This window comes from Drosophila bipectinata, chromosome 3R (genome assembly GCF_030179905.1).
Source record: "Drosophila bipectinata strain 14024-0381.07 chromosome 3R, DbipHiC1v2, whole genome shotgun sequence".
Classification (NCBI taxonomy): domain Eukaryota; kingdom Metazoa; phylum Arthropoda; class Insecta; order Diptera; family Drosophilidae; genus Drosophila; species Drosophila bipectinata.
In genome coordinates this window covers 3,884,673-3,907,597 of record NC_091739.1, presented here as the reverse complement: position 1 = coordinate 3,907,597, position 22,925 = coordinate 3,884,673, and the positions used below count along the sequence as shown (strand labels likewise).

At 44.3% G+C, this 22,925-nt stretch overlaps 1 protein-coding gene across 1 annotated transcript; it reads left to right on the top strand.

Annotated features, from left to right (window-relative positions):
- Nucleotides 1–3,651: 3,651 nt before the first annotated feature.
- Nucleotides 3,652–22,861, top strand: Ptx1 (pituitary homeobox homolog Ptx1). Its single transcript, XM_017245629.3, has 5 exons — nucleotides 3,652–4,642; nucleotides 7,325–8,133; nucleotides 15,329–15,469; nucleotides 16,309–16,562; nucleotides 21,233–22,861. The coding sequence occupies exons 2-5, from the start codon at nucleotides 7,590–7,592 to the stop codon at nucleotides 21,833–21,835; spliced, it is 1,542 nt and encodes a 513-aa protein (XP_017101118.1). The 5' UTR covers nucleotides 3,652–4,642; nucleotides 7,325–7,589; the 3' UTR covers nucleotides 21,836–22,861.
- The last annotated feature ends 64 nt before the right edge of the window (nucleotides 22,862–22,925 follow it).

Genomic DNA, 22,925 nt, shown 5'->3' with positions numbered 1-22,925 from the left:
AATTAATTTAAATCGATATGCGTCCAGAGTGCCAGTGTCTACGTGGGCCTGATTGTTGGAGTTGGGCTCTTTGATATCCTGTCTGGTCGCGGACGGCATCCTGGCCTTTATTAATTAGCAGCGTCATTTATTTTGGCGGTTTGATTGAGCTGTAGGTTACTGGTTGGAACTCGCATTGCGAATATCCTTCGAATGTGTGACACTGTCCAATGGCAATGTCAACAAGGCATGCCACGAAAGCTAATACTCTACACGACGAGATATTTTTAGTTTATTTAAAAATGGTTTTTGGTGTATTATTTCCCACATATTTTTCGTAGAAATTTTGGAACAGTCCTTAGAAGAGGTTATTTATTACTTTTGTGTTAAACGATCTTAAAGGACGTGAAGCATTTGAAACTAAACATATCCCAGCATAAGAAATATCCTTAGAAATATGTCTAAGGATATACATAAGTATATTTCTTTCAGTGCTTGTGTGTTTGTATAGTTTATTGACTGCTTGAAGGGAAGTGCTTTCCATAGAGAAACGGAGAGATTTTTCGCTTAGGAATGTAAGACTGGCCGCAAATCCTGAAAATTGACTTCGTCCTTAAGGACAGCGAGGGGTGGCGAAAGGAGTGGCGGGGAGCTGGGTAAGGGGTCGTGGGGAGTAGGGAAGGACATGAAGAGGCGGGAAATCAATGCCGCCATTTTGCGAAAGAGTTGCCAGAATCCGCTTTCGGCAACGCCACCCGCGTGGTTTTCCACCATCATCATAAGGCATACAAAATTAGTTCAGCCGACTGGGGATTGTGAGCCGGGGCCATGGCTGTGGCAATGTGGCAGTGGGGCGGGAGTGATGGCAGTGGAAGACGTCTTTGTTGTTGTCGCATCTCCCTACGCACCATCGTATTTCATTTCGTCATGTTTCGGGATTAGGCCGGATTAGTTTGGCGACTGAGCAATGGCTCCGAATGCTCTGAACTTTTCAACTGCCGACTGGCGTTGCCTGTGAACTTTTTGGTAGTTGCTTAAAAAAACGGGGGAAAAAAATAAAATAAGATGACTGTGGGGTGTGGGGGTGGAGAATGTGACGGCGCGAATGTGTGCGGATGTAAATGTGAAATGTGAAAGGGGAGTGTGGCGATATAGGGGCGAGACATTTCTCCGGATCTGACACTTTCGCGCGCCTTGGCATTTCAATTTCTTGAGGTGCGTGCGACTGCTCGAATGTTCGGCATTAAGTTTTCCTGTTGCCAGCATCAAAGGATGATGAGTTTTCCCTGCTCTGCCCCCGCTCCTTTCAAATGTATTGTATATCCGACACTCAAGATGTACCCCATGGCATATAGTCACCCCAGCACGTAGCCTCCATCCATATAAGAACGCCATTTTCTTTTTGGAGCCGATTCCCAGATAACAGTATTAGATACTGCAAATTTTTACCCACCCCTTAGATATCGGCTAGGAAAGTCGAAAGTCTAATTTCGTTTGGCCCTTATAATTGAAATACGGCCTGGTTGGCGAATTCCCAGAGCTCTGGCCCAAAAATAACCACCGTGTCATCAATGGAAAAGTCAACCCCGATTATGGGGCTTTTCGAGGGGACAAAGGACAACGCGTAATTACGTCACATCGCATCGCATAATCATAAACCGAAAAATTCCCAGGGGTCTGAAACCCTTTGAGCAGTGAAAGTTGTCCAAACTGAACCTTGGACCAGGGCAGGTGGAGAATCCACGCCAACGGCCACTCAGGTGGGCTCGGGCCTTGTGCCCTTTTTGAGTGGGTGGATCGCACGAGTGCCGCCCCTCGAACATTGTGCCACATTTATGTAACGGTCGGTGTGTAACGGCGAGTTCAAAGCGGAGAAAGCCGCCGTGGAAACTCAAGAAGGTCCGCGGGACTCGAGAGGCTTATATTTTTCGAGGGCCGCCGCTCAAGGCGATTATTACTAGAAGTATATCTGTAGTCTGGGTTATATCTGTCGCACGTTCTGAGAGCTACTCAATGGAACTGGGGTGGCATGTGGGAAATTTATCTCAGACACGATGTCGCTTTAATAAAATTTATAAAGTCTTTTCAACTAGGAAGTGAGTAATAAAAACCTAGAGTATTACGCAATTTTAATTAATTGTTTGTAAAAAATATGTTAAGTGTTATTTATTTTGATTTTAAGATTAGAAATCGTATTGCAAATACATAAACTACTTCTGTTCAAAGTGGGCTTATCCTGAAAATGTCTTAATCAAAATTATTGAATAAAGTTGTTTTTTTTTTTAAATACAAATAATATCCAATTTTTCGATAAGTCAGTGGAAACATTTTCCTAATCAAAATTATGTTTTATTTGGATTTAGTAAGTTGGTATGTTATCTTTATCCCCCAAATCCTCGAGGGTTACAAGTTACGACTCTCGTGACCATTGAATATTACCTCTGATTAGTTTCTTGGCATATCAATTGTGAAATAAAAGGATATAAAGCTGGCATAATTTACATCCGCCTGCTGTTCCTGGCGCCCAGGATGCCCCTGACCCTTTCTACCACTCAAGTCACGCAGCAGAGGCGCACAGGACAAGAGTGCTGGTAAATGCGAAATAAAAACGAAAATTATGAACTGCACAAAAGCTGTTGTGAATTTTAATAAATTTTGCTGCCTTGGCTTGGCTGGTGCTGTGATGTTATTGTTGTTGTTGTTACTTTCGGCTGAGCGGGAAAGTATCTGTATCTGCCAACTGCGGCAGTGCGAACAAATCAAAAAAGGGGGAAGTCATGGGAAGAAGATACACACGCACACAGGGCAGAACTCACTTGGAGATACAGATACAAAAGGGGAGAATACGTCAAAAGGAGCAGTTATTTATTTATTTGTGTGCAATCGAGTGACGGGTCGGAGGGGAGGGTGAAATACGCCCAAAAGGAACAACAATGGCGGGCTAACGCAGAATAATGGGATAACAAAACGCCCTTGACACCCAGTAAAAAGACAGCCAGCCCTCAAAAGTGGGCAAAGGCGAACGAGAAGTAGCCTTATTATTATGAACACAGCACGTAGCAATTGTACAGGGGCGTCGGTAGAGGGGGTTACTGAAAATGGGCTGGACGGGGTATGAGGGGCTCAGGGGGTGAGAGGGTTTGGCAGCACACACAAAGGACCCACAAAAGTACAAATCAAACCCTCGAGAGCGGCCAAATAATAAACAAGAGAAGAGTAGCCTCCGTGCCGGGGGAGAAAGCGAGAGAGAAAGGAAGAGAAAGAGAGGGAGACGATGAAGGTAAAGGAGCTGGAGGGAGAGAGAGAGAGCTGCGCAATACCAGCAATGGCGCACTGCCGGCAAGCAGCGTGAGTGAAAGCGAGAGGGACTACCTTGGGGGTGTGTCTAACCCATCTCTTTCTCGCTCACACCCCCACTCTGGGGGTGGCTGGTGGTGGGGCAGCCATCTCACTCACACCACGGAATCACTCCGGCGGTAGCTGGCACCACCGAAAAAGAGAGATAAGATAGTCCGGGAACGATACGATATTGTTGAGTTGGCGGTGCGTCGCACATTCCGGCGTTCTGTTTTCAGTGTCCGCGAGTTCTCGTCGCCAGCAGCACCACGTTTACCGTTAGCCAACCCACCAGCACCAACACCACCAGCAAAACTGACACCACCACCACCCACCGACAACGGTATCACACGCCACTCCTCCCCTCCAGCGACGGTGTCGCACTCGCTACACGCATCCAACAGATACTTTTGCGTACGCTTTCGAATTCGTTTTCAATTCAGCTACGTCCTGTTACGGGTGCAGACGCGTTGCTTCCGTTTGCAGTGCTCAGTGTCAGTCAGTGTGCTCAGATACAAGATAGAAACGCTGCAGATACAGATACTTAGCCTAATTACGCGGCGGATTAAATTATTAAAACACTAAGTTGCCGCAAAAGCCAGAGGCGGATTTTGACTCAGTCTGTCTGTCAGTCAGTCAGTCAGTCCCGGCAAAAGAAATCAAAATAAATCGAATTGAATCGGTTTGGATTGTATAGAATTGAATCAAATCATATCAGAGAAAGTGTCGCGAGTGCATTTCGAGTTTGTGTTTGTGAGCCAGATTTGAATGTGCGTGTGTTTGTTCGTGTGGGCCACATCAGCGAGAGTCGAGCATCGGGCATCAAAGGCGCATTAAAAACATATCCCCGAGTTACTTAAAATTAATCACTAACATAATCACTGTGATTTTTATTATTTGCCAACGATCTGCCAACGTCAACCGCGTGTGCGAAAACTATAAGCGGCTCTATTAAATAGCGCTACTTTGCCTTTGATTAGCAATCTGTTGCAACAACATTGGCGGCATTAAACTGAAGACCCAACGACAACAGATCTTGATCTGGATTCGATTCTGATTTCTGAGATTTATAGCCTCCGCCCACGCGACTTCTCCCAGGGATCACCGGAGATTTTTTCGTGTTAACTTGCCAATGCGATTGAAATGAAAGCATTCTGATTTATTGCCCTGGGCCCACGACATTTGCTCCTGAAGAAGCCCCAAAGTTCGACTGGGTCTGGGACTTTGATAATCCGGAATAGAGGAAACCGACGGAACTTTGTTTCACTGCCGATCGAACGGCCCCCACCCAGTGGATTAATTTGATTTCCTTCCCAAACAAGAAGAGGTAAGAAATTATTACTATAGTTTTGACTATCTAAAAGGCAATACCTTCAATGGGGAAGACTATATTCCTGATATATTTAAAAAAATGATTCATGGATAAGGAAATATATGTTAAGTAGTATTCGCGTGTCGGAAAGCCATTCATAATCCCTCGGAAATTTGAAGAATTTAGATGAAAATTATTAGGGAATTATTATGGGGGTCAGTATTATTTAACAGGTGTTAGGGAAAAGAATTGTCAAACAGATCTTAGAGCTTTTACCGAAAGAAAGTTTATAGTTTATAAAGCTTAATTAGACAAATACAAATAGTAAGTACTTATGTGACGGAAAGGAAGCGCTTAAATACTGATGCAACTTAAATATTAGACCAAGACAAACATAACTTTCCTGGTAAACACTTTTATAAAATGGTAATCACACTCTAATGACAATGTCAATGCCGTTGATGCTGGTTAAGCATGTTTTCCACTGTTGCTTCCAGGGAGGATCAGGATAGGTTTACGTCTCCAAGCCCGCCAATAAACGTATCCAATAAACTGATTGTTGGACAACGAATTAAGTTTACTGAGCACTTTTGTTCGCTCTCACGCCGCGCATAAATCACGGCGGAGTGAGACCCGGGTACGGGCCTGAGTACGGGTATGGAATTGCCGCCATAAAGAGTCAGCCGATTAGTGGGCATCTCGTAAGGGGGCCTCTGGGCTTTTGGCCTAACCGGACTAGAATTTGGCCCAAAAAGTACAAATAACAACAAAAATCGGGGGGAAATCTCCAGGCAGCGCCAGTCATTGACGTCACCTAAACAATTAAGATGTGCGTTCTGTGGGGCAAACAAGGCATGGAAAAAACCTAAGTACACAGCTAACGAGAGTGGGTGGAGAGTTGGGCAAACCACTAAACTTGAATTTGTATAAAATAATCAAATTAAATAGAAATGAAAACATGTGGAAAGCCTTGGCAAAACATCGGAATCTTGGCACCTTCGCTTTGCCCGGCAATGAAGAAGCATAAAGCTGCTAGATCTCTGCGGCAATAAAGTGGCATAAAATAATTTCTGGCATTCTTTGTCTTAGGGAATCATTATGTAAATAAATTCTCACTTTTGAAATAAAATGACAAAGCAGAAATGCCACACGAAATAGACCAGAGACTAAAGACCAAGAGACAAGAGTATTTTTGGTTTAGCGGTGGAAAGGAATGATGGAACAATGGCAATGACGGCTGGCACTTTGAACTGGGAACCAAATTATTTATTAGACACTGCGGCAGATAACTTAGCCAGAAATTATGCCGCAAGCAAGAGCAAATAACAATAACAGTGTTATAAATACTTGCGGCAATAAATGCAGAAACTTTTCATTTCAACGGCTGACCCATCAAAGAGTTGCCCATAAATTAAGCTTCAAGTGAAATTATGTTTATGGTATCACTGAGACTGCTGCCGTTATTATTGTATTATTGTTGTTGAACAACCGCAAATGGATTTAATATTACAGCCGCACTAATCCACTGGGGATCAAGTGGAGATCAAGCGGCATTATCAAGCATGAATTATCAACGAAACGAAATCGAAAGTGACAACTCAAGCCAAAGCATTCCAATTAAATTTAATTAAATTCACTTCAACTGCGAATTTATGCTGCTGCTAGATTTATGAAATGCCCATTCTCGTTCTCGTTCTCATTTCGCCTTTGAATGCCTTTAGTTTGTTGTGATTGAGATTAGATAACCATTTATTGCAACGTTTCGTTTCGATTCGATACGTTTTGGTTTCGTTTTGCGCCGGTTGCCCAGATAGCGTTATATAGACATATAACCGACGTATACATATATTTTTATATGTGTTATAGGGAGAGTTCCCCGATATCGGGCCAGGGGAACCTGGAGAGGTGTTCTCCTTTTCGCTAATTGATTTACGATCGTTTATTGCTATTTTTGTGCTACTGTCATTGGGTTCTTTTTTATTTTCTTCGTTTTTTTTTGTATTTATTTTTAACGAATTTATTAGACACAGCCCTGACAAAGTTTATCGCTCCCCCTTTTATATTTCGCCTAGTTTCCAGTTGCCAAAATCGCTCAGTGTACGGGTAATAATAATAGCCAGGAGAAATGCTCGCAGAAATGTAAATATTTTACATCGATAAGACGGTTATCATCGCCCCTGATGCCTGATAGCGGTGTAGGCGGTTCAGTGGTTCGGTGGCTCGCTGGTTCAGCGGTGCGGTTGTCAACTCATTCCCCTCCCTTTCAGTTCCCCCTTCCTTCTGGCCGTGTGCACTCCAACAATTTACGACGCCAAGTGAAACAGCCCGATTGCCACTCCCTTGCCGGCGGCTCCAGCATCCGAGGCAGTGGTATTAACCCCTTGACGTGTTGGGTGTTAAGTTGCCATTCGGCTGGTGTTTGGGTTAAGCTTACTGTTTGCACTGGCGTTGAGGCGATAAAATAGGCAGTACCATAGTTGATTTGCCCACCAGGTAGTCAAATGATAATTAAATTAAGCCTGGAAGAGAAGTGCGGGTCTGCAGATCGGGGAAGACTGGGCCTTAAATGAGTAATTTCCAAAGATCTATTGAAAATGTGAATAGAGTTAAAATCAGAGGGCTTTAATTTTGAAATATTTAGAATACCTCTATATCTCTTCCTGAACTAATAAGACAATACTGTCCTTCATTTTTTAGCTCGTAGAGCTCTGGAAACGGCTGCATCTTGGATTTGCTCTCGCCACAGTTGGAAGATACCGGCCTCAAGACGACGACTTTCCTGCAGCACTTTAAGGACGTCGTCACGACGAAGTTCACCGGGCGGGACCACCATCTGCCGCCGCTGCACCCTGCACATCCCGCCCACATCCCGCACCAGCAGTCGGCGCTGCACCACCACCACCACCAGCCGCACCAGGCTGTTGCCCAGAGCTTCTCCACCATTTTCCCCACGTATCTAGGCATGGACCGCACCGCCGCCGCCGGCGGTTGTGGTGCGGCGGGGGGTGGCGGTCTAGGTGTGGGTGTGGTCACTAGCTCGGCTACAGCCCTCGGCCCCGGCGGCATAGCCAATGGGGGTGGGGGCGTGGTCAGCGGAGCGCTGAACGGCCTGGAGGCAATGTCGGCCGAGTCCACGGGTCTGTGCCTGCAGGATCTGGTGAGCGCAGGAACGGCCAATGGAGCTGGCTCGGCGGGATCGGCGGAGAGCGCCACCACAACCAGCACAGCCCTGAGCAGCGGCAGCACCGGTAGCTCAACGGTTAATGGCGGCGGCAGTAGCACCTCGGGCACAGAGCACCTCCACAGCCACCACAGCCTCCACGACTCCAGCTCGTCCGTCAGCATCTCACCCGCCATCTCGAGCCTGATGCCCATTAGCAGCCTGAGTCACTTGCACCACTCGGCCGCCGCCGGCCAGGATCTGGTCGGTGGCTACTCCCAGCATCCCCACCACGGGGTGGTGCCGCCGCATACGCCCAAGCACGAGCCGCTCGAGAAACTCAGAAGTAAGTATCGAATAGAGAAGATATTAAAGATATTGATAAAATGATGTATATACTTCAATCTGCAAGGAGCTTATAAAGTCTTAAATTCCAAAAATAATTTAAATATTTTAGATGCAATTTATTGTGTCAAATAGTCTAGACTATTAGTAAGACTCTAGTAAATCTATAAATATACTACAGATTTAGATAATCAAATTCAAGTCCTTTTTCAAATTATGTGCCTTAAGATCTTGCTCCTCCTTCTCTACCTTAATAATCAATAATTATTAGTTTTTTGTAAAGACTTCTTGTCCAATCTATTATCATCTAAAAAAACATTTCTGTAACATCTGAAAACGTTTCGTCTTGAGGTATAATAGCAGACAATTTCGTGGGCCATTTATAGTTAAATTTGTGAGAGGCATCTCTCGCATTGACAGCTAATTAGTGGGCTCATAACTCAGCCGAGGAGACATACTTTGGGGGGATATTGGTGAGGCGATGCCCTCCGATCCGAGCCATCAACAAGTGTCCACATTCTCATTGCTATTCATGGCACTTTTGTGGGTTTGCTATATTTTTGTTCCTGTTTCTGTTTTTTTTTTTGTGGTGCTTGCCTCTGTCAACGGCAGCTGTTGTCATTTCAATATGCGATTCGTTTTGGCAATCATTCACGCTCCGGCCCGAAAGCTCACTCCCTGGCCACTTGTCGCTCTGTTTCGCCCTCATGCATATTCATAATCATTGTGCAATCATTAGCGCATAATCTCCGCCAAAGCGTTACAAAGGGAACAACCCGAAAAAAATTAGGGCCCATAGTCAGGAGTGGAAATAGGACAGCGCATTGGAGATACTTATGGTACAACTAAACAAATTTCAATTTTGTGCGCATGTCACGGCTAATTGAGCACCCTTCTGGCGTAGTGCCGAAGGCAGCACTCCCCTCTTGATTTTTTACTTCCCTTTGGAAGATCTCCAGGCGCGATTTTTGGTTATTCGATATGAGCACTAAAGTCAAGTGTTTGTTGTTCCGTTTGCTCTAATTGTTATGGGAATTTGGACACGGGGGAGATGCTGCCGAGGATTCTGGGATGGAGGGACAGCCAAGTGTCAATGCCGTAATTTTCAAGTGGCCAATATGACAACTCAATTGATTACAGGGCTGGTGTATTTTATATTTCAGAAAAATCTACAAATAGCATGGTTCAGTACCTCTTTAAAGAACAGACCCATATCTTTTTCATAACTTTACTTGGGTGTCTCCTACTTCACCTCCTATTTTTCACCTGAGAACTTTACAAACGTAAATCCGTAGAACCTACCTCCGAAAATGTTCATTTGCATAACAGATTTGTCTGCCCTTGCCTAGAGATTTGTTGGCTGTCACCCCCGTACACTCCACTCTGGCCCCGAGGTTAACAGCCCCTGCCAACTTTGCACTTGTCTGCACCAAGCCGAACTGAACTGAACCGAGGTGAACCCAGTGCGTCCTGGCCACAGATGTCCTGCCATTTATTTGCGTGCCAAAACAATTTAGCACAAAAATGGTGTGCATTTAAAACATGCATGACTGCAGTTATCCTTTGACACAACTCACACACTCAAAAAAAAGGAGGAGATTGCTGCAGGTGCTGGCAGCTCAACAATTTTAGCCAAAAAATTTGGCTATTATTGGCGAGGAACTATTTAATGGAAAAATGCATTAAAAATTGGTTTTTAACTCATCTTTAAAAATATACTATTGCTATTAAAAACCGAGTTGCGATTAGCTTTGACCAGAAAAGAGCTAAATTTTCAACACTTTCCAGCCAGTCACGAGGATACTTGGCCACAAATTTTCACTCCTGTTGTTATCCTGTTGTTCCTGCCGTTGTCGTTATTGTTTACGCTCTTGTTTAAATAATGGCCACGCAACGTGATTCTGGTCCTGCTGTTTCAGGATTTTCATCACCACCCAGCCAGACTCCTCGCCTCAGGTTTCCACATTTCGACTGCAGTGTTGCAATTGGATTTTCAATTATTGGCCAATTTAATGGTCAGAAGCCACCCACTCAACTCCCCTTCGTATCTATATAAATGTATTTATGGGCATTTATATGTGCAGGGGTAATAATTTTTTACGATTGCACTTTTTTATGTGCTGTTCTCTCACCTTTTAGTTTCGACTCTTTCGTTTTATTTTTGGAAGATCATTTTATGACTTCGGTGCGTGTTTTTATTTGGCTGCCGGTGCTCAAAGGATTTCAAGTTCACGTTTTATACTAATTTAGCCCCACGGAGAAGATTTTTTATGGGAAATAGTAAATACTTAATGCGACAACAACTCTTTAATAGCCGGTGTAGCCGGTCGCCTCTGAATTATGTTGGCAGCAGCTGCTGGCCGGAGGACGGACCTTGTTCCTTGCCTTATTTTGGTTTTCATATTTCACCATCGCGGCAATTAGGGAATTATCTCTGGTATATCAGTGACTATATCCACAGATCCACACTGGAATCTATTTGCCGTGAACAAACCCGAAAGCAAACAGAAGACAAAACCGAATCTGAACCCCGAACCCTCTGAAACAAAACCAAAGTGAAAATGTGAACCAAATCAGAACAGTTTACATATCTTCTTTTTTTTTTTTTTGGTTACTCTGCAAATAATAGAATGGTGTCTCTATTTCTTGGTTTTTTGTTTTTATTTTTATTTCTGTTTTTTTTTTTATTACCAGCTAGAGCAAGTCCTTAGCTTGTTTGCCAAGTTGTTGCCACAGATACGAGATTGAGAACTATTTGCCCATGACAATGTTTGTGGCTGATGCCGTTGATAAAATTATGAAATTACTAGAGTGCTTCGTGTTTTGAGTTTCTGGTGAAATCGGTGTTGTTATCTGTTTTGTCTACCCAGAACAATACACAAATATGTATATATTCTGCCACTAAGTGTTAATGGCACGTGCAGCCATCCAGGTTCTAAGCAGGGCCCAAAACAGAAAAAACATAAACAATGCCTCAGACAGAGGTTACCCATCCTCACCAGAGAGTGTCTCTTCCCCCCAAAAATAGGATTTTTCCGCCCGTTCCAGGACCACCAGGCTACTTTAAATTCCACGCCATCGCTTGTATTTGTCAGGGCGGTCTTTATGAATATAAATACGTTTTATCGATTTTTGCTCTGCTCCTGGCCTGGCTATCTTAAAGCCTTAAAGGCTCACATCCAGCTTGGGGAGTTGCCAGTGCATTGTCCGCAAATCTCTGCGAAATTGCTCACATATGTCATCGCGTGCCAAGCAATAACAAAGATCACATCCGAATGGGCGTTGCAAGTACCATATAAATTGCACTGGCTGACCATTGCAAATCAGTGGTGATATGGTAGTAATTGGATGGTTTGAAATTAGAGGGTGACGCCAAGAAAAATGCTGTACTTTAAATAAAAATAGTTAGTTTTGGAGATAAACAAAAGTTATTTGATTTTTAAAGAAAATTTTTTGAAATTAGTAAATTATATAAAAGGATAGTTGCTTTTGCCCCACGGTTAACCACTGTAACTAGCACAAACTCTGCCACTTATCAATCCATCTGCTCAGCTCTATCTCTGGCCCATTCCTCTTGGCTCTGGCACTGATTTCGTTTATATAAATTATAATGTCATTATGGCAACCAGCCACAGCCACAACCCTCAATCACCGCCCCCAATATCCCCCTTTAGCTCGTCCCGGGCTGAAGCAAAGCAATTACCTCGTTGCAGAAGTTCGTCGGGAAAACTTCATTGCGGATTGTCTCTCCGGCTCTCCAGCCATCCAGCTATCCAGCTCTTCGGGTTTCCGGCTCTTTTCTCATTATCCGGGCATCGTGCAATTTCGTAAAAATGTCGCATTAGAGATTATCTGAGGAAACAAACTTGTCCGTCGGACAGGACGAAAAGGCAAGGACTATGGCTCCCTTGGCCGGTTTTTGTGGGCTGACCCAATGGCATCAGAGCCAGAATTCGAGCTGACAGTCGAGCAAATTACTGGCAGACCCATTGCAGTGGAAAACTACAAGCCAAGTGAAGCGAACTGGAGACAAAACATTTGGGAAAAATCTAGTCTGGACACAAAAACACATCCATGGGGAGATGGCTCCCTATCCTTTCGTCTTTTTCTGGACGGTGGTCTTCCCTTTTTTTTGTCTTATCTGCAGACCAACTAATGAGTTTGCCTGGTTTTTGGCCAGGACTGGTTTTCGGTCCGGTGCCATTTGGCCAAGAGTTGCTACTTATTCGGGCTTGGGGCATGTCAATGTGCTTTCCGAGATTTTTATGCCAGAGAAATCTGGTTGGTCAAGTGCCTGGAGCTCATTATATGGCCATAACATATGTGCCGGCCATTGTCTGCCTAGGAAGCCAAAGGCTTAGGCCATTCGGGACATAAAAATTAACTCCCATTGCCGTTGCCTAATTTTCATGACTGGAATTAGCCTAATTTGTGCGAGGGTTGGATGTGAAGTTTTTGCGGCATATGGCGAACAATTTCCACGGACATCAACACCTTTCCTCAGAATGCCACCAAATGTAGCATGAAATTGGAAAAATGTTTATTTGCGGTGGAGGGATGTCCAAGTGTTTAACCCTTTGGTGGCCCACAAGCAGTCAGTGGTTTACAAAGAAAGCAACTCTCGTGTCAGGATTGTGGGTTACCAAAGGGTTCTCGAGCCACCAAGGGGCCCCGGCCATCAATTCCAATCTCAATTCCAATCCCGATTCCGATCCCAATCCCAATCCCAATCCCAATTCAACTGTCACATTAATCGTTTGTTTTTGGTCACAAAATTCAGCAACTAAACGTTGCTTATGCTTGACATTTTCCTTTTCCCATTTTCCTCCCTTTTTTCGGGGCGTAGGGCCATCCTTTGTCAGCTAGTCCTGGGCTCGTCCTTTATTTCCAGTGTGTGTTTGTTTGTTTTGGTCTGGTGAGGTTTTCCTGACTGGCAGTGGCCGGTGAGGTTTCCTCTGACAGTCTCCGTCTGCGTCTCCGGGTGCGGATAATTTATTGCTCCGGCTGCCGTGTCGTGTGTCAAAAGTTTTTATGTGGAAATCTGTCTATGAATGAATCGTGTGTGTGTGCAGGACGTTTTCTAAATCCAAAGAAAAAAAACCAAATCATGGCCAGAGCGAAAAATATACATTTCCAATTTTTGTGCAGTTTCATTCGGCAACCCCTCGTCCGATTGATTAATTGTGACCGCCTCCAGGGAAGTGTTTACTTTTGACTTTTGTTTGGGTAATCACAATAGTCGCCAAGTCAAATAAATATCCCATTGCCCGTTTATTTGCCCAGCCCGGCCAGAGAATCGGATAGAGCCACTGCAAAATGGCTGCCAAGGAAAATAGAAAATTCATAAAACCGAAAGTGACGCCGACACTTGTTGGTGACACAAAACGCTTGACATGTGCAAAACGCTTAAAACAAGCGAACGCCCACAAGTATTGACACTTGCCACTCACTCACACTCTCTGAGCTGCGGATTCACATTCTCAAATATACAGATACAATGCCAGATACAGATACAAAATTCCCGTTCCCACTCACAAACCTTGAAAACATTGTAAAACTCAGGCGACAACTGGCCGACAAATGTCACCGCCAACTGACAGACGACGACAATTTTTCCGACCTGTCAGCCAATGAAGAGCAACAAAAACACAAACAGCCGCCGAATGCAGGAAAATCAAACTCAAATTAGTCGCTGGCCAAAAGCAAAATACACCAGTTTGCTTCGAAATATTTAAACAAATAAAAATCGCCCTGCTACGTGATTTTCGCTGCGTTTTTTCCCAAATTCTCAGTCATTTCTTTCTTTTTTAGTTTGTGTGTTTTTAGAGCGTGTCGTTAGGAAAATATTTTTACGATACGAAAAATGGGCGATGACGACCCATTTAGCTCAGGTCGGGAATCGGATTTGGAATGGGACCAGTACCTATCTATTAAGATCCATTCAGCTGTGTCTCCACTCGAAAATTGCACTGAGGCGTTTACTAAAAAATGAAATTCGAAAATGGGAAAAAGATGCACTGGAATTGGTGCGGAAAGTTTCGCATCGTATTTCTTTTTAAAGTGAGAATCAGGCCTTTTAGGAGATGCTATAGTAATAATATATTGGCTTTATCAATTATGACAAAACAATCTTAATGAAAATTATAGATACTTCCATAAAAAAAGCGACCTGTTTGTTTATAAAATTTCCGCCCAACATCCACGAGACTCATAATAAACCAATGAAATTTTAATTACCCTAGAAAACACTTATTAGAAGCCATAAAAATACTTTCCACAGGAAAATTCTACTTTCGAACGGCATGTGAGGCTGTTGTCGGCGGCATAAATTATGCAACTCGCCGTAAACTAATTGAGTCATGGGCCACTTCCGAGGGGCTGACATTTGTGACTCCTCGGGGTTCTCTGCTCCTTTCCCCAAAAATTCAGAGCAAGGAGCAGGCTAATTGTTTCTAAAATGTCGCCACGGGTGTTTTTCCGAGTCTTGCCGTGCTTGGCCCTTTAGAAACCACATTAAAACGACAGCATGTGAGAAGCGCATAAATTATCAGTCGGTATGCAAAGGAAGCGGGTCCAGAAGATTTAGGAGGAAGTCGGGACCCGGGGACCTCGGGACCATATGGGTGCACACCTACATACTTCACCGGAAAACCCCCAGAAATCAATTGCCATGGTCATAAATCTGTGACGCGAAATCGAGTCCAGGGGGAATCATGTCAATGGCTGACTAATTAATATGAAAATAGGCGTGACTAACTATGGCAATTATTGAGTGGCGTTCCTTGACTCATTTAGCGCCGGTAGATTTATGGGGCAAAAGCGTATAAAAAGGCCATTCCCAAGATTAACTCCCGGCATGGCAACCCTTTAAGCACGCACTGAAGTTTTATAATCTTGCCCCGGGGCACACTGCTCTCTTGCAACAATTAAGTTGGTCTTCTCCAGAAGCAATCCGCATTTTAATCGGGCTAACCAAGAGCCCATTTGAGGCTGCGGAGCCATAAATCCTTTTATGAGCTTTTTTATGGGCTCCTCTTTTCTGGTCTAGGACAAGAAAGGTTCGCGTTTTGTTACATTAAAACTTCAAGCTTATATATCTTTAAAAATGTATAGTTTTAAGCTTTTTTCAAACATTGGTTTAAAACATAAATTTTTTTGTAATTTTCTCTTGCCCTGTGCTGGCTTGTTCTTTTCAGTTTGGGCCGAAACTGGCGATTTTCGTGATAGTCATAGCTCCATGACCGCCGTAGCAAATAGTTTGGATAGCACCCACTTGAACAACTTTCAGACGTCATCGACATCCTCGCTAACGAACCGGAATCGGGATCGCAAAGATGGTAAGTGCTTCGAGTTCCGAGCCCCAGCCAGCCGTAACCGTAACCCCAAACCCCCCAAAAATAATCGTTATCTGTACGGTCACATCGATAAGAAACATAATTTATAATAATTTCGGAAAGCGTGGCCAACGATTCCACCTTTGTCGGCGAAATTTACTCACCGGAGTCCGTTTAGTTTTCGATTAGACTGCCTTTGATTTGCGACCTCACGACGGCAGCGACAGAAAAAGTGAGACGGGAGAGTCGTAGGAGAACTCTGATATTCCACGGGGGCAGCAGTAATTTAGTTTATTTGATTAAGTTTTCGGCAGTTGGGTTTCGGTTACAGTGTTTTCGCCTTCTGCTCGACGACAACACAGAAAGCATGCCGCATGATCGATGACAACGGGGGGAACATACATTAACTGGTTATAAATCTGTTCGCCGGCGGTCGGGCCTTTGAAGTTTTCGGCTGTGCCGGCCTGGGCTGGGGCGGTGGGAAGGTGGTGGTACTGGTGGGTGGGTGGTTTATGTTTGTAGGCGACGCCTGAAGGTTGCATGGCAATTAGTAACGGTGTTCCGATGACGCCAGAAATCAGAAAAGAAAGAGAAAAAACAGAAGCCGTTCAGGAGACATTTCCCTCGCGGGCTTATCAACTGTGTTAACCCGAGCAAACCCAGACGGACGGCATAAAATAGCTTAGCGCCTGCAACCGCTGAGCAAACACATTAGACAACAGTCTGCTAACACGATCCTAACCCACTATATCCACACGGGAATACACGTTGTAATACATGTTGTAATAGATAGTCCTATTGATCTATGTGCACTTTTTAATGTTTATTCGTCGTCCGTCCAGGCAATCGCAGTGTAAACGAGACCACCATCAAGACGGAGAATATATCCAGCTCCGGGCATGACGAACCAATGACCACCAGTGGCGAGGAGCCAAAGAATGACAAGAAAAACAAACGCCAGAGGCGCCAGCGAACCCACTTCACCTCGCAGCAGCTGCAGGAACTGGAGCACACATTCAGCCGGAATCGGTATCCGGACATGTCCACACGCGAGGAGATCGCCATGTGGACCAACCTCACGGAGGCCAGAGTTAGGGTGAGTAATCACAAAACATATTTAACTATTTTAACTATTTAAGTTAAACTCTAATTTATAAATACTATTTAATTTCGCTCTCTAATTTTTTCGACTGTTCAACATCATTATCGAAACTGAAGCGCAAATTAATTGCCAGCCAAGCCGCAAACAGCAAACGGCAAACAAACGCATCTCCAGCTGCCACATTATGTGGCCATTACCGTCCGGCCCCAATTATATTACGGGCCGCAGGAGTCGCGACCGCAATGCAGCCGCACAGACTCGTAAATATGTCGCCCGTTTGGCAATGGCTTAAACCCCGATGGCCAATACACGTACTCGGCCCCAAAAAAAGTGGACGAAGAACCAATTTCCCAGCGCCTGTCTGGATTTATGGGTGGTTTCCCACAAAGGGCCCGTGTGGGGCTGGAGAGGGTGTTGCCATAAATTGCCGCAGCTAAACTGCAGTTGGCAGCGTTTGCAGCATTTGTTGTTTGTAAACCACGGGCTTATCGAATGTCCGACCTCAACTGAACTGCATCGAACGCGTCGAATGGCGCGAAATCGAAGTGTTTGCTTAATATCCGTTCTATTGACATGAGCTCAGACGATTGTCCATGTTAGAGATACAAATGTATCTATCATGTGGCATACCTTTTATCACAGTGAGATCACAGCGAGTGTAGTATAGAAAAGTAATGCAAGATTATAAACTTAAACAATTTGTTATTTTTTGAGCAAAAAGTATTTTCGATTAGGATATACTTCTCAAGAGACTTTAATACTTTCAAAGGATTTATTTTATTTTATTTTGGTGGTATCTGGTAGACTCTTCAAGTCACCTACATCTGATTATCTTTGCGTAATTGGGAAGGAAAGTACAAGTCGTACAAGATATCTTACTCCTCACAACAGTTGTAATTGTTTGTAAACACGATAGTTAGTTCGGTAAACAATTGGAGTTGTGGCGCCAAGCGGCAAACACTCGCATGGTAGCCGAGTCCGATATCGAAGATATCACCGTGTCTATGTATCTGGGTGTATCTATTCCCACTTCACCAGACTGACGATCGGGCCGACGAGGAAGCGACAGCGACAAGATATGATAGACAAATGATCGATGATCCCCGATCACCGATCGCTGATCGCTGATCATTGTCATTGGACGTATGGCGACAACAGCGTGGCATTAATTGTACAGTTAGAAGTGGCCCGGTTGAAACTGGAATGGGGGCTATCATTGCGGACATCTGCGAAGATAGAGCCTTGGCAAATAGCTCATGGTTTTTCTATGCAAATTTCCCGAACCAGGCATATGCCAAGAAAATGTCTCCCAAACTGCACTTGACAGCATTTATAAAGAAATTAGCTGCGGCCCGAAATGAGTGGGCCTCCCCCTTGGCAGTTCGAAACGATGTCTATCTAAACATGTGTTCCTCGAATAAAGCAGCTAAATGCATAAAATATTGATACAGTTTGTTTTATGGTCCATTATATGATGATGACAAAACGGTTTGCTCGGTCTCCCTGCTTCCTGGTCGACTTCATCCCTTCCAGAAATGCAAAACAATGCCTTGGACAATTTGTCATCGCGTCGAGCGAGGGTTGTTTAATGAATTAGAAAACCGCACAGGAATTAATGATGATCGTGATCATGCCTTTGCCGCCGCTTCCAGCTTCCAGGGGTGGCTCACATTTGACTTTGACTTCGACTTGGGATGCCCATTGTAATAGCGGAGGCAATAAAATTTATCAAATATACAAAAGGATTACAGAGCAGTGCAACTCCGGAGCCGTATAAATCTGGCCGGGCTTTAAACTGTCAAAAAAGAGCAGCCCCGTCGTCTGGGTGTGGCAGACTCACAAACTCACAAAATGTTTCTGAATGCGAGTCTGAATTGCAGGGGAGAGTCGTTTCTTCGGGCCCTGATAGCTACTAATCCCGGGATTTACATTCGCCGGCAATTATGGCAATATGTTCGTTCGCCCGTCTCATTGTCTCCTGTTTGCTCGTCTCTCTTTTATTTTTTAATGTGTCAAATAGAGCTCACTTTTTAATTCAATTACCAGCCAAGGACTGGCCAAAACAAGGCCCATATAACCATTTGCCCGCTGCCCTCAATCCGAAATAGAATCGGCCTGGAATGAGTCTCTATGGGGTTAGACAGCCAGTTCATTTTTTGCTATCCTTGTCCCTGTTTATGGTCAGGTGTTGCCAATGGCCTGGAAACGGGAAACGACACTTGCCAATCGCTGAAAGTGAATAAAAAAGCCATTGAAAGCGGCCACAAAGGAGCCACAATATGTTTGGTTAAATTGGCTGCAGTTCGAGTGGTTTTATTTGTGAAATAAAAAGGGAGTAGAAAGACAAAAGAAATGTCCTTAAAAAATACTATTTCGGGGAAAGCTAGTTACCTTTTAAATCAATCAATGTGTTGAGAATATTATTTAATGTACTGATTGTTTAAACCTTTTTAGTTATACTTTTTTAGCGATTTCCCTGATATAAATGCGATTTTGTTGGCATATGTGACCTATATCTCCCAGCTGTAGTCGAAAGTGAGACTACCAATTAATACTGACTATACAAACAGTCGCAAAGTACACAAGGAGACATTCGCTGCGTGGAGTAGTTCACGTATCGATGTTATCTGACCCTAACCAACCGATTTTCACTGGGACTATCAGCTGGGAGAGAAGAACCCCGGAAATGAAAACCCGGGCCATTTCACACAAGCAAATAAAAAACGTATTTAGCTGCAATTTGCGGCCATCAATCATGAGAGCTCGGAATAGACAAAAAAAGGCCCTAACTTTTGCCACATGGCCACTTTTTGGCCACTCATATTCGAGGAGGTTGTTTTTTTTTTCTTTCATCCTTCAAAGTCCACAATTTACCTGATGAAGCGTTGCAGGAGCCGTCGAGTGTCATTGATGCTTTCATCAAAACCAATTAGGATTTTCTGCAGGACTCTGTGCCGTTGAGTGGAAAATTGCGCTGCTTTTTTCGCCACTCTCTCATATTTCACTTTTTCACTTTTGCGCAGTTTCCCCATTTTCCCTTCGTTTTTTTCCATCAACAGGACATCAATTTGCCATCATGCCAACCTCTTTTCCCCCCGTCAGAACTTTCCATTTTTTCGATTTGCCGATTTTTTTGTTCCTTCGTTTTTTGCAACTTTAGCAACTTGCTAAATGATACGTGAAAATGACAGCTGACGAGATCGATGACGTTAGTTTTGCATCCGTGATGATGTAGGAGATCCTTGAGCTCCTGATGATGCGATTCCTACCAGGATGCTGACTCTGATGATGATGGGGCTGAGCGATGTACCTTGACAAATTGACACATTGCCTTCCTGCTTTGATTTAAGGGGTTTCCGTTCTCACGTCCTGGGAAAAGTTTCCTCTCCACTATTCGGCTCTACTGGTCCTGGCTCATACAATTTCAATTACCTGCCGCAGCTAATTAGATTAGGGCAATTGCCGTAATAAATTGTTTTGCTGGCACGCGGCCATAGTTTTCCGCCTGCTCACTTGTTAGTTGGCTCGAAATGTCTCAATTTGGCCTTTCCCAGGCGAAAACAAACATTTTTTGCATAGATCACCGCGTGTCGACTTTAGTCACAGCCACACAGAATGATATCGGCAGGATATACAACCGCAGCAAAAGGATGTGAGGAAGGGGGTGGCAAGCTGCATTGGCCATAAATCTGTAACCCCGCAAGCTGAAAACCGGCGCGTTGATTTAGGGACAATGTGGCAATGCGGCAACAAGCCGATTGTTAGGACAATGTTTCCATGAAATTCCGATTTGAAGCTTTAATTGCCCCAACGAAGTGTGTCCGTATCCGTATCGGCATTTGTGTGAGAAAGTCACTGCGCGAATGTATCTCAAGTTGGCCTTAAAGCTCGAGAGCAAGAAACTCATCAAAATGCTGCCAACGTCTGCGCAGCTCTTTGTCATTTGTATCTCTGTATCTGAGTATCTTTGTCTGGGCCTCCTAACGCCTCCTCCCTCCGCCCAAAGACATCTCTATCTGTATCTCTGCAAACTTCAGCCATAAATTACAAAGTTGCCATTTTGTTTTTATCTTCTTTTTGGGTGCTCGCCTTTGTTTTTTTTTTTGTGCACTTTCTGTGTGCAAATAATTTTAATTTATTTTTACGCCCTCGCAACTTTTTTGCCCCCTCGGCCGCCTCGCTTTCGTTCCCGGACTTTTTGGTGGTGGCAAGCCGAGTTTATTTATATAAAGCTCTCCATTAAAAAAAGGCAACAGCAGCAGCGGCCCGACTGGGAGTATTTATGTATATATTTGTATATTTATAATTACTGCACATGCGTATTTGGGGGAGTCGTTTTTTGGGGAAGGTTTCGTCTGCCCGTTCAGATACATAAATTTTCAAGTAATAAATTATAAAAGAAAATGGCTGACTCTGCAGGTTGAATGCGCGGTGGGTTAACGCGAATTCCCAGAATAAATATTTTAAGATAATTTAAGCGAGCTTTAATCTTCAAAAGCACATAACCAAATGAGTTCTAAGTAAATCTTGGCAATGGTTCTTTTGTCTTGAGGTTTCTAGCTTCTAATTTTCTTGGTAATACGATTAAAAATGATAAGCACTTTATTTTTATAAATATCCTTAATAAACTAATTTAAAATATCTTTTTTTTTTCTCTTCTCCAGGTGTGGTTTAAGAACCGTCGGGCCAAGTGGCGCAAACGGGAGCGCAACGCCATGAACGCGGCAGTGGCGGCGGCGGACTTCAAGTCCGGATTTGGAACCCAGTTCATGCAGCCATTCGCCGATGACTCGCTGTACAGCTCGTATCCGTACAACAACTGGACTAAGGTGCCCTCGCCGCTGGGCACAAAGCCGTTCCCCTGGCCGGTCAATCCCCTCGGATCGATGGTGGCCGGCAATCACCATCAGAACTCGGTGAACTGCTTCAACACGGGGGCCAGCGGGGTGGCGGTAAGCATGAACAACGCCTCGATGCTGCCGGGGTCGATGGGGTCGACGCTCTCCAACTCGACGAATGTGGGGGCGGTGGGCGCCCCCTGCCCGTACACCACCCCCGCCAATCCGTACATGTACCGGGCCGCTGCCGAGCCGTGCATGTCCTCCAGCATGTCCTCGAGCATCGCCACGCTCCGGCTAAAGGCCAAGCAGCATGCCTCCGCCGGGTTCGGTAGCCCCTACTCCGCCCCCTCGCCGGTGTCGCGATCGAACTCCGCCGGACTCTCCGCCTGCCAGTACACGGGCGTGGGCGTGACGGACGTAGTCTGAGAAAACGCTCTGGGTGCCCTGCTCAACCAGCACCAGCACCACTTGCAGCACTTCTCGGGGGGATCCGGGGTCAATTCCGGAGTGTCGCACAACGGAATGCAGCAGCACGGCGGCAACATGTTGCACCACAACAGCAATAGCGGCAGCCTCCTGCTGGACCACTCTGATCTGGGCCTGGGGGTGTCTGCCGTGTCCGCCGGCGGCAATCCGGACGAGGGCAACCACAACAGTCTGGAGGGCAACAACAAGTCCCCGCTGGACGCACACGGCACGCCCCTGGCCAACAGCAACGACAACGATGACGAGGACGTCATCGATTGAAGGATCTACTTAAATCAAACTAAAGGCAGAAACCCTAGACCTAAGCATTCATTATTAATTTAGATGTTACAATTAAAGATTAAATTAATATAATAGTTCGAGAAAAGGAGAGTAGGAGTAACCCCAATCCAAAGAGCAAATTTTTTGAGAACAATAATTAAATTAAACCAAACAAAAAAAAGAAAGAGAAATGGATAATCGAGGTATTGAAATTCTGTTTTATTTGTGTTGAGATTAAATGCTAATTACGTTCTAAATCCCCCAGCTGAGAGAAACCAAAACAGAAATTAAGTGTTTTTGTAAATAAAAGCAAATATGTAGTTATAGGGAGCCGCAGCCTAACTAATCAACCAAATAGCCAGCCCAAAGAACATACGATTATAATCAACTGTCCTAGTTCCGATTTCCGTTCCCCATCTTATATCTTAAAATATATAAATATAAATATATATGCAAGAAACGTATCAAGATTGTAAACAAGCTTAAGCTGATAAGCCTAAAACTAAACACAAAACTAAAACTATATCAAAGCAGTAGCAGTTTTTAAGGAGTTGTCTAGTCGTATTGAAATCCGCCGGAGTCGCGCCCGCAATGTCATATATGTACTTGTCGGTCTGTATATGTACATGTAGATCCCCACTAAAGAGCCCCTTATAAATATAAACTATTTAATAATTGTACACTTAATATTACTAGTTATAGAAATTGAATCAAAAGAACAATAAAAATTATGAAAAAAACTGCTTCCTGACGTCAATGAATGAATTAC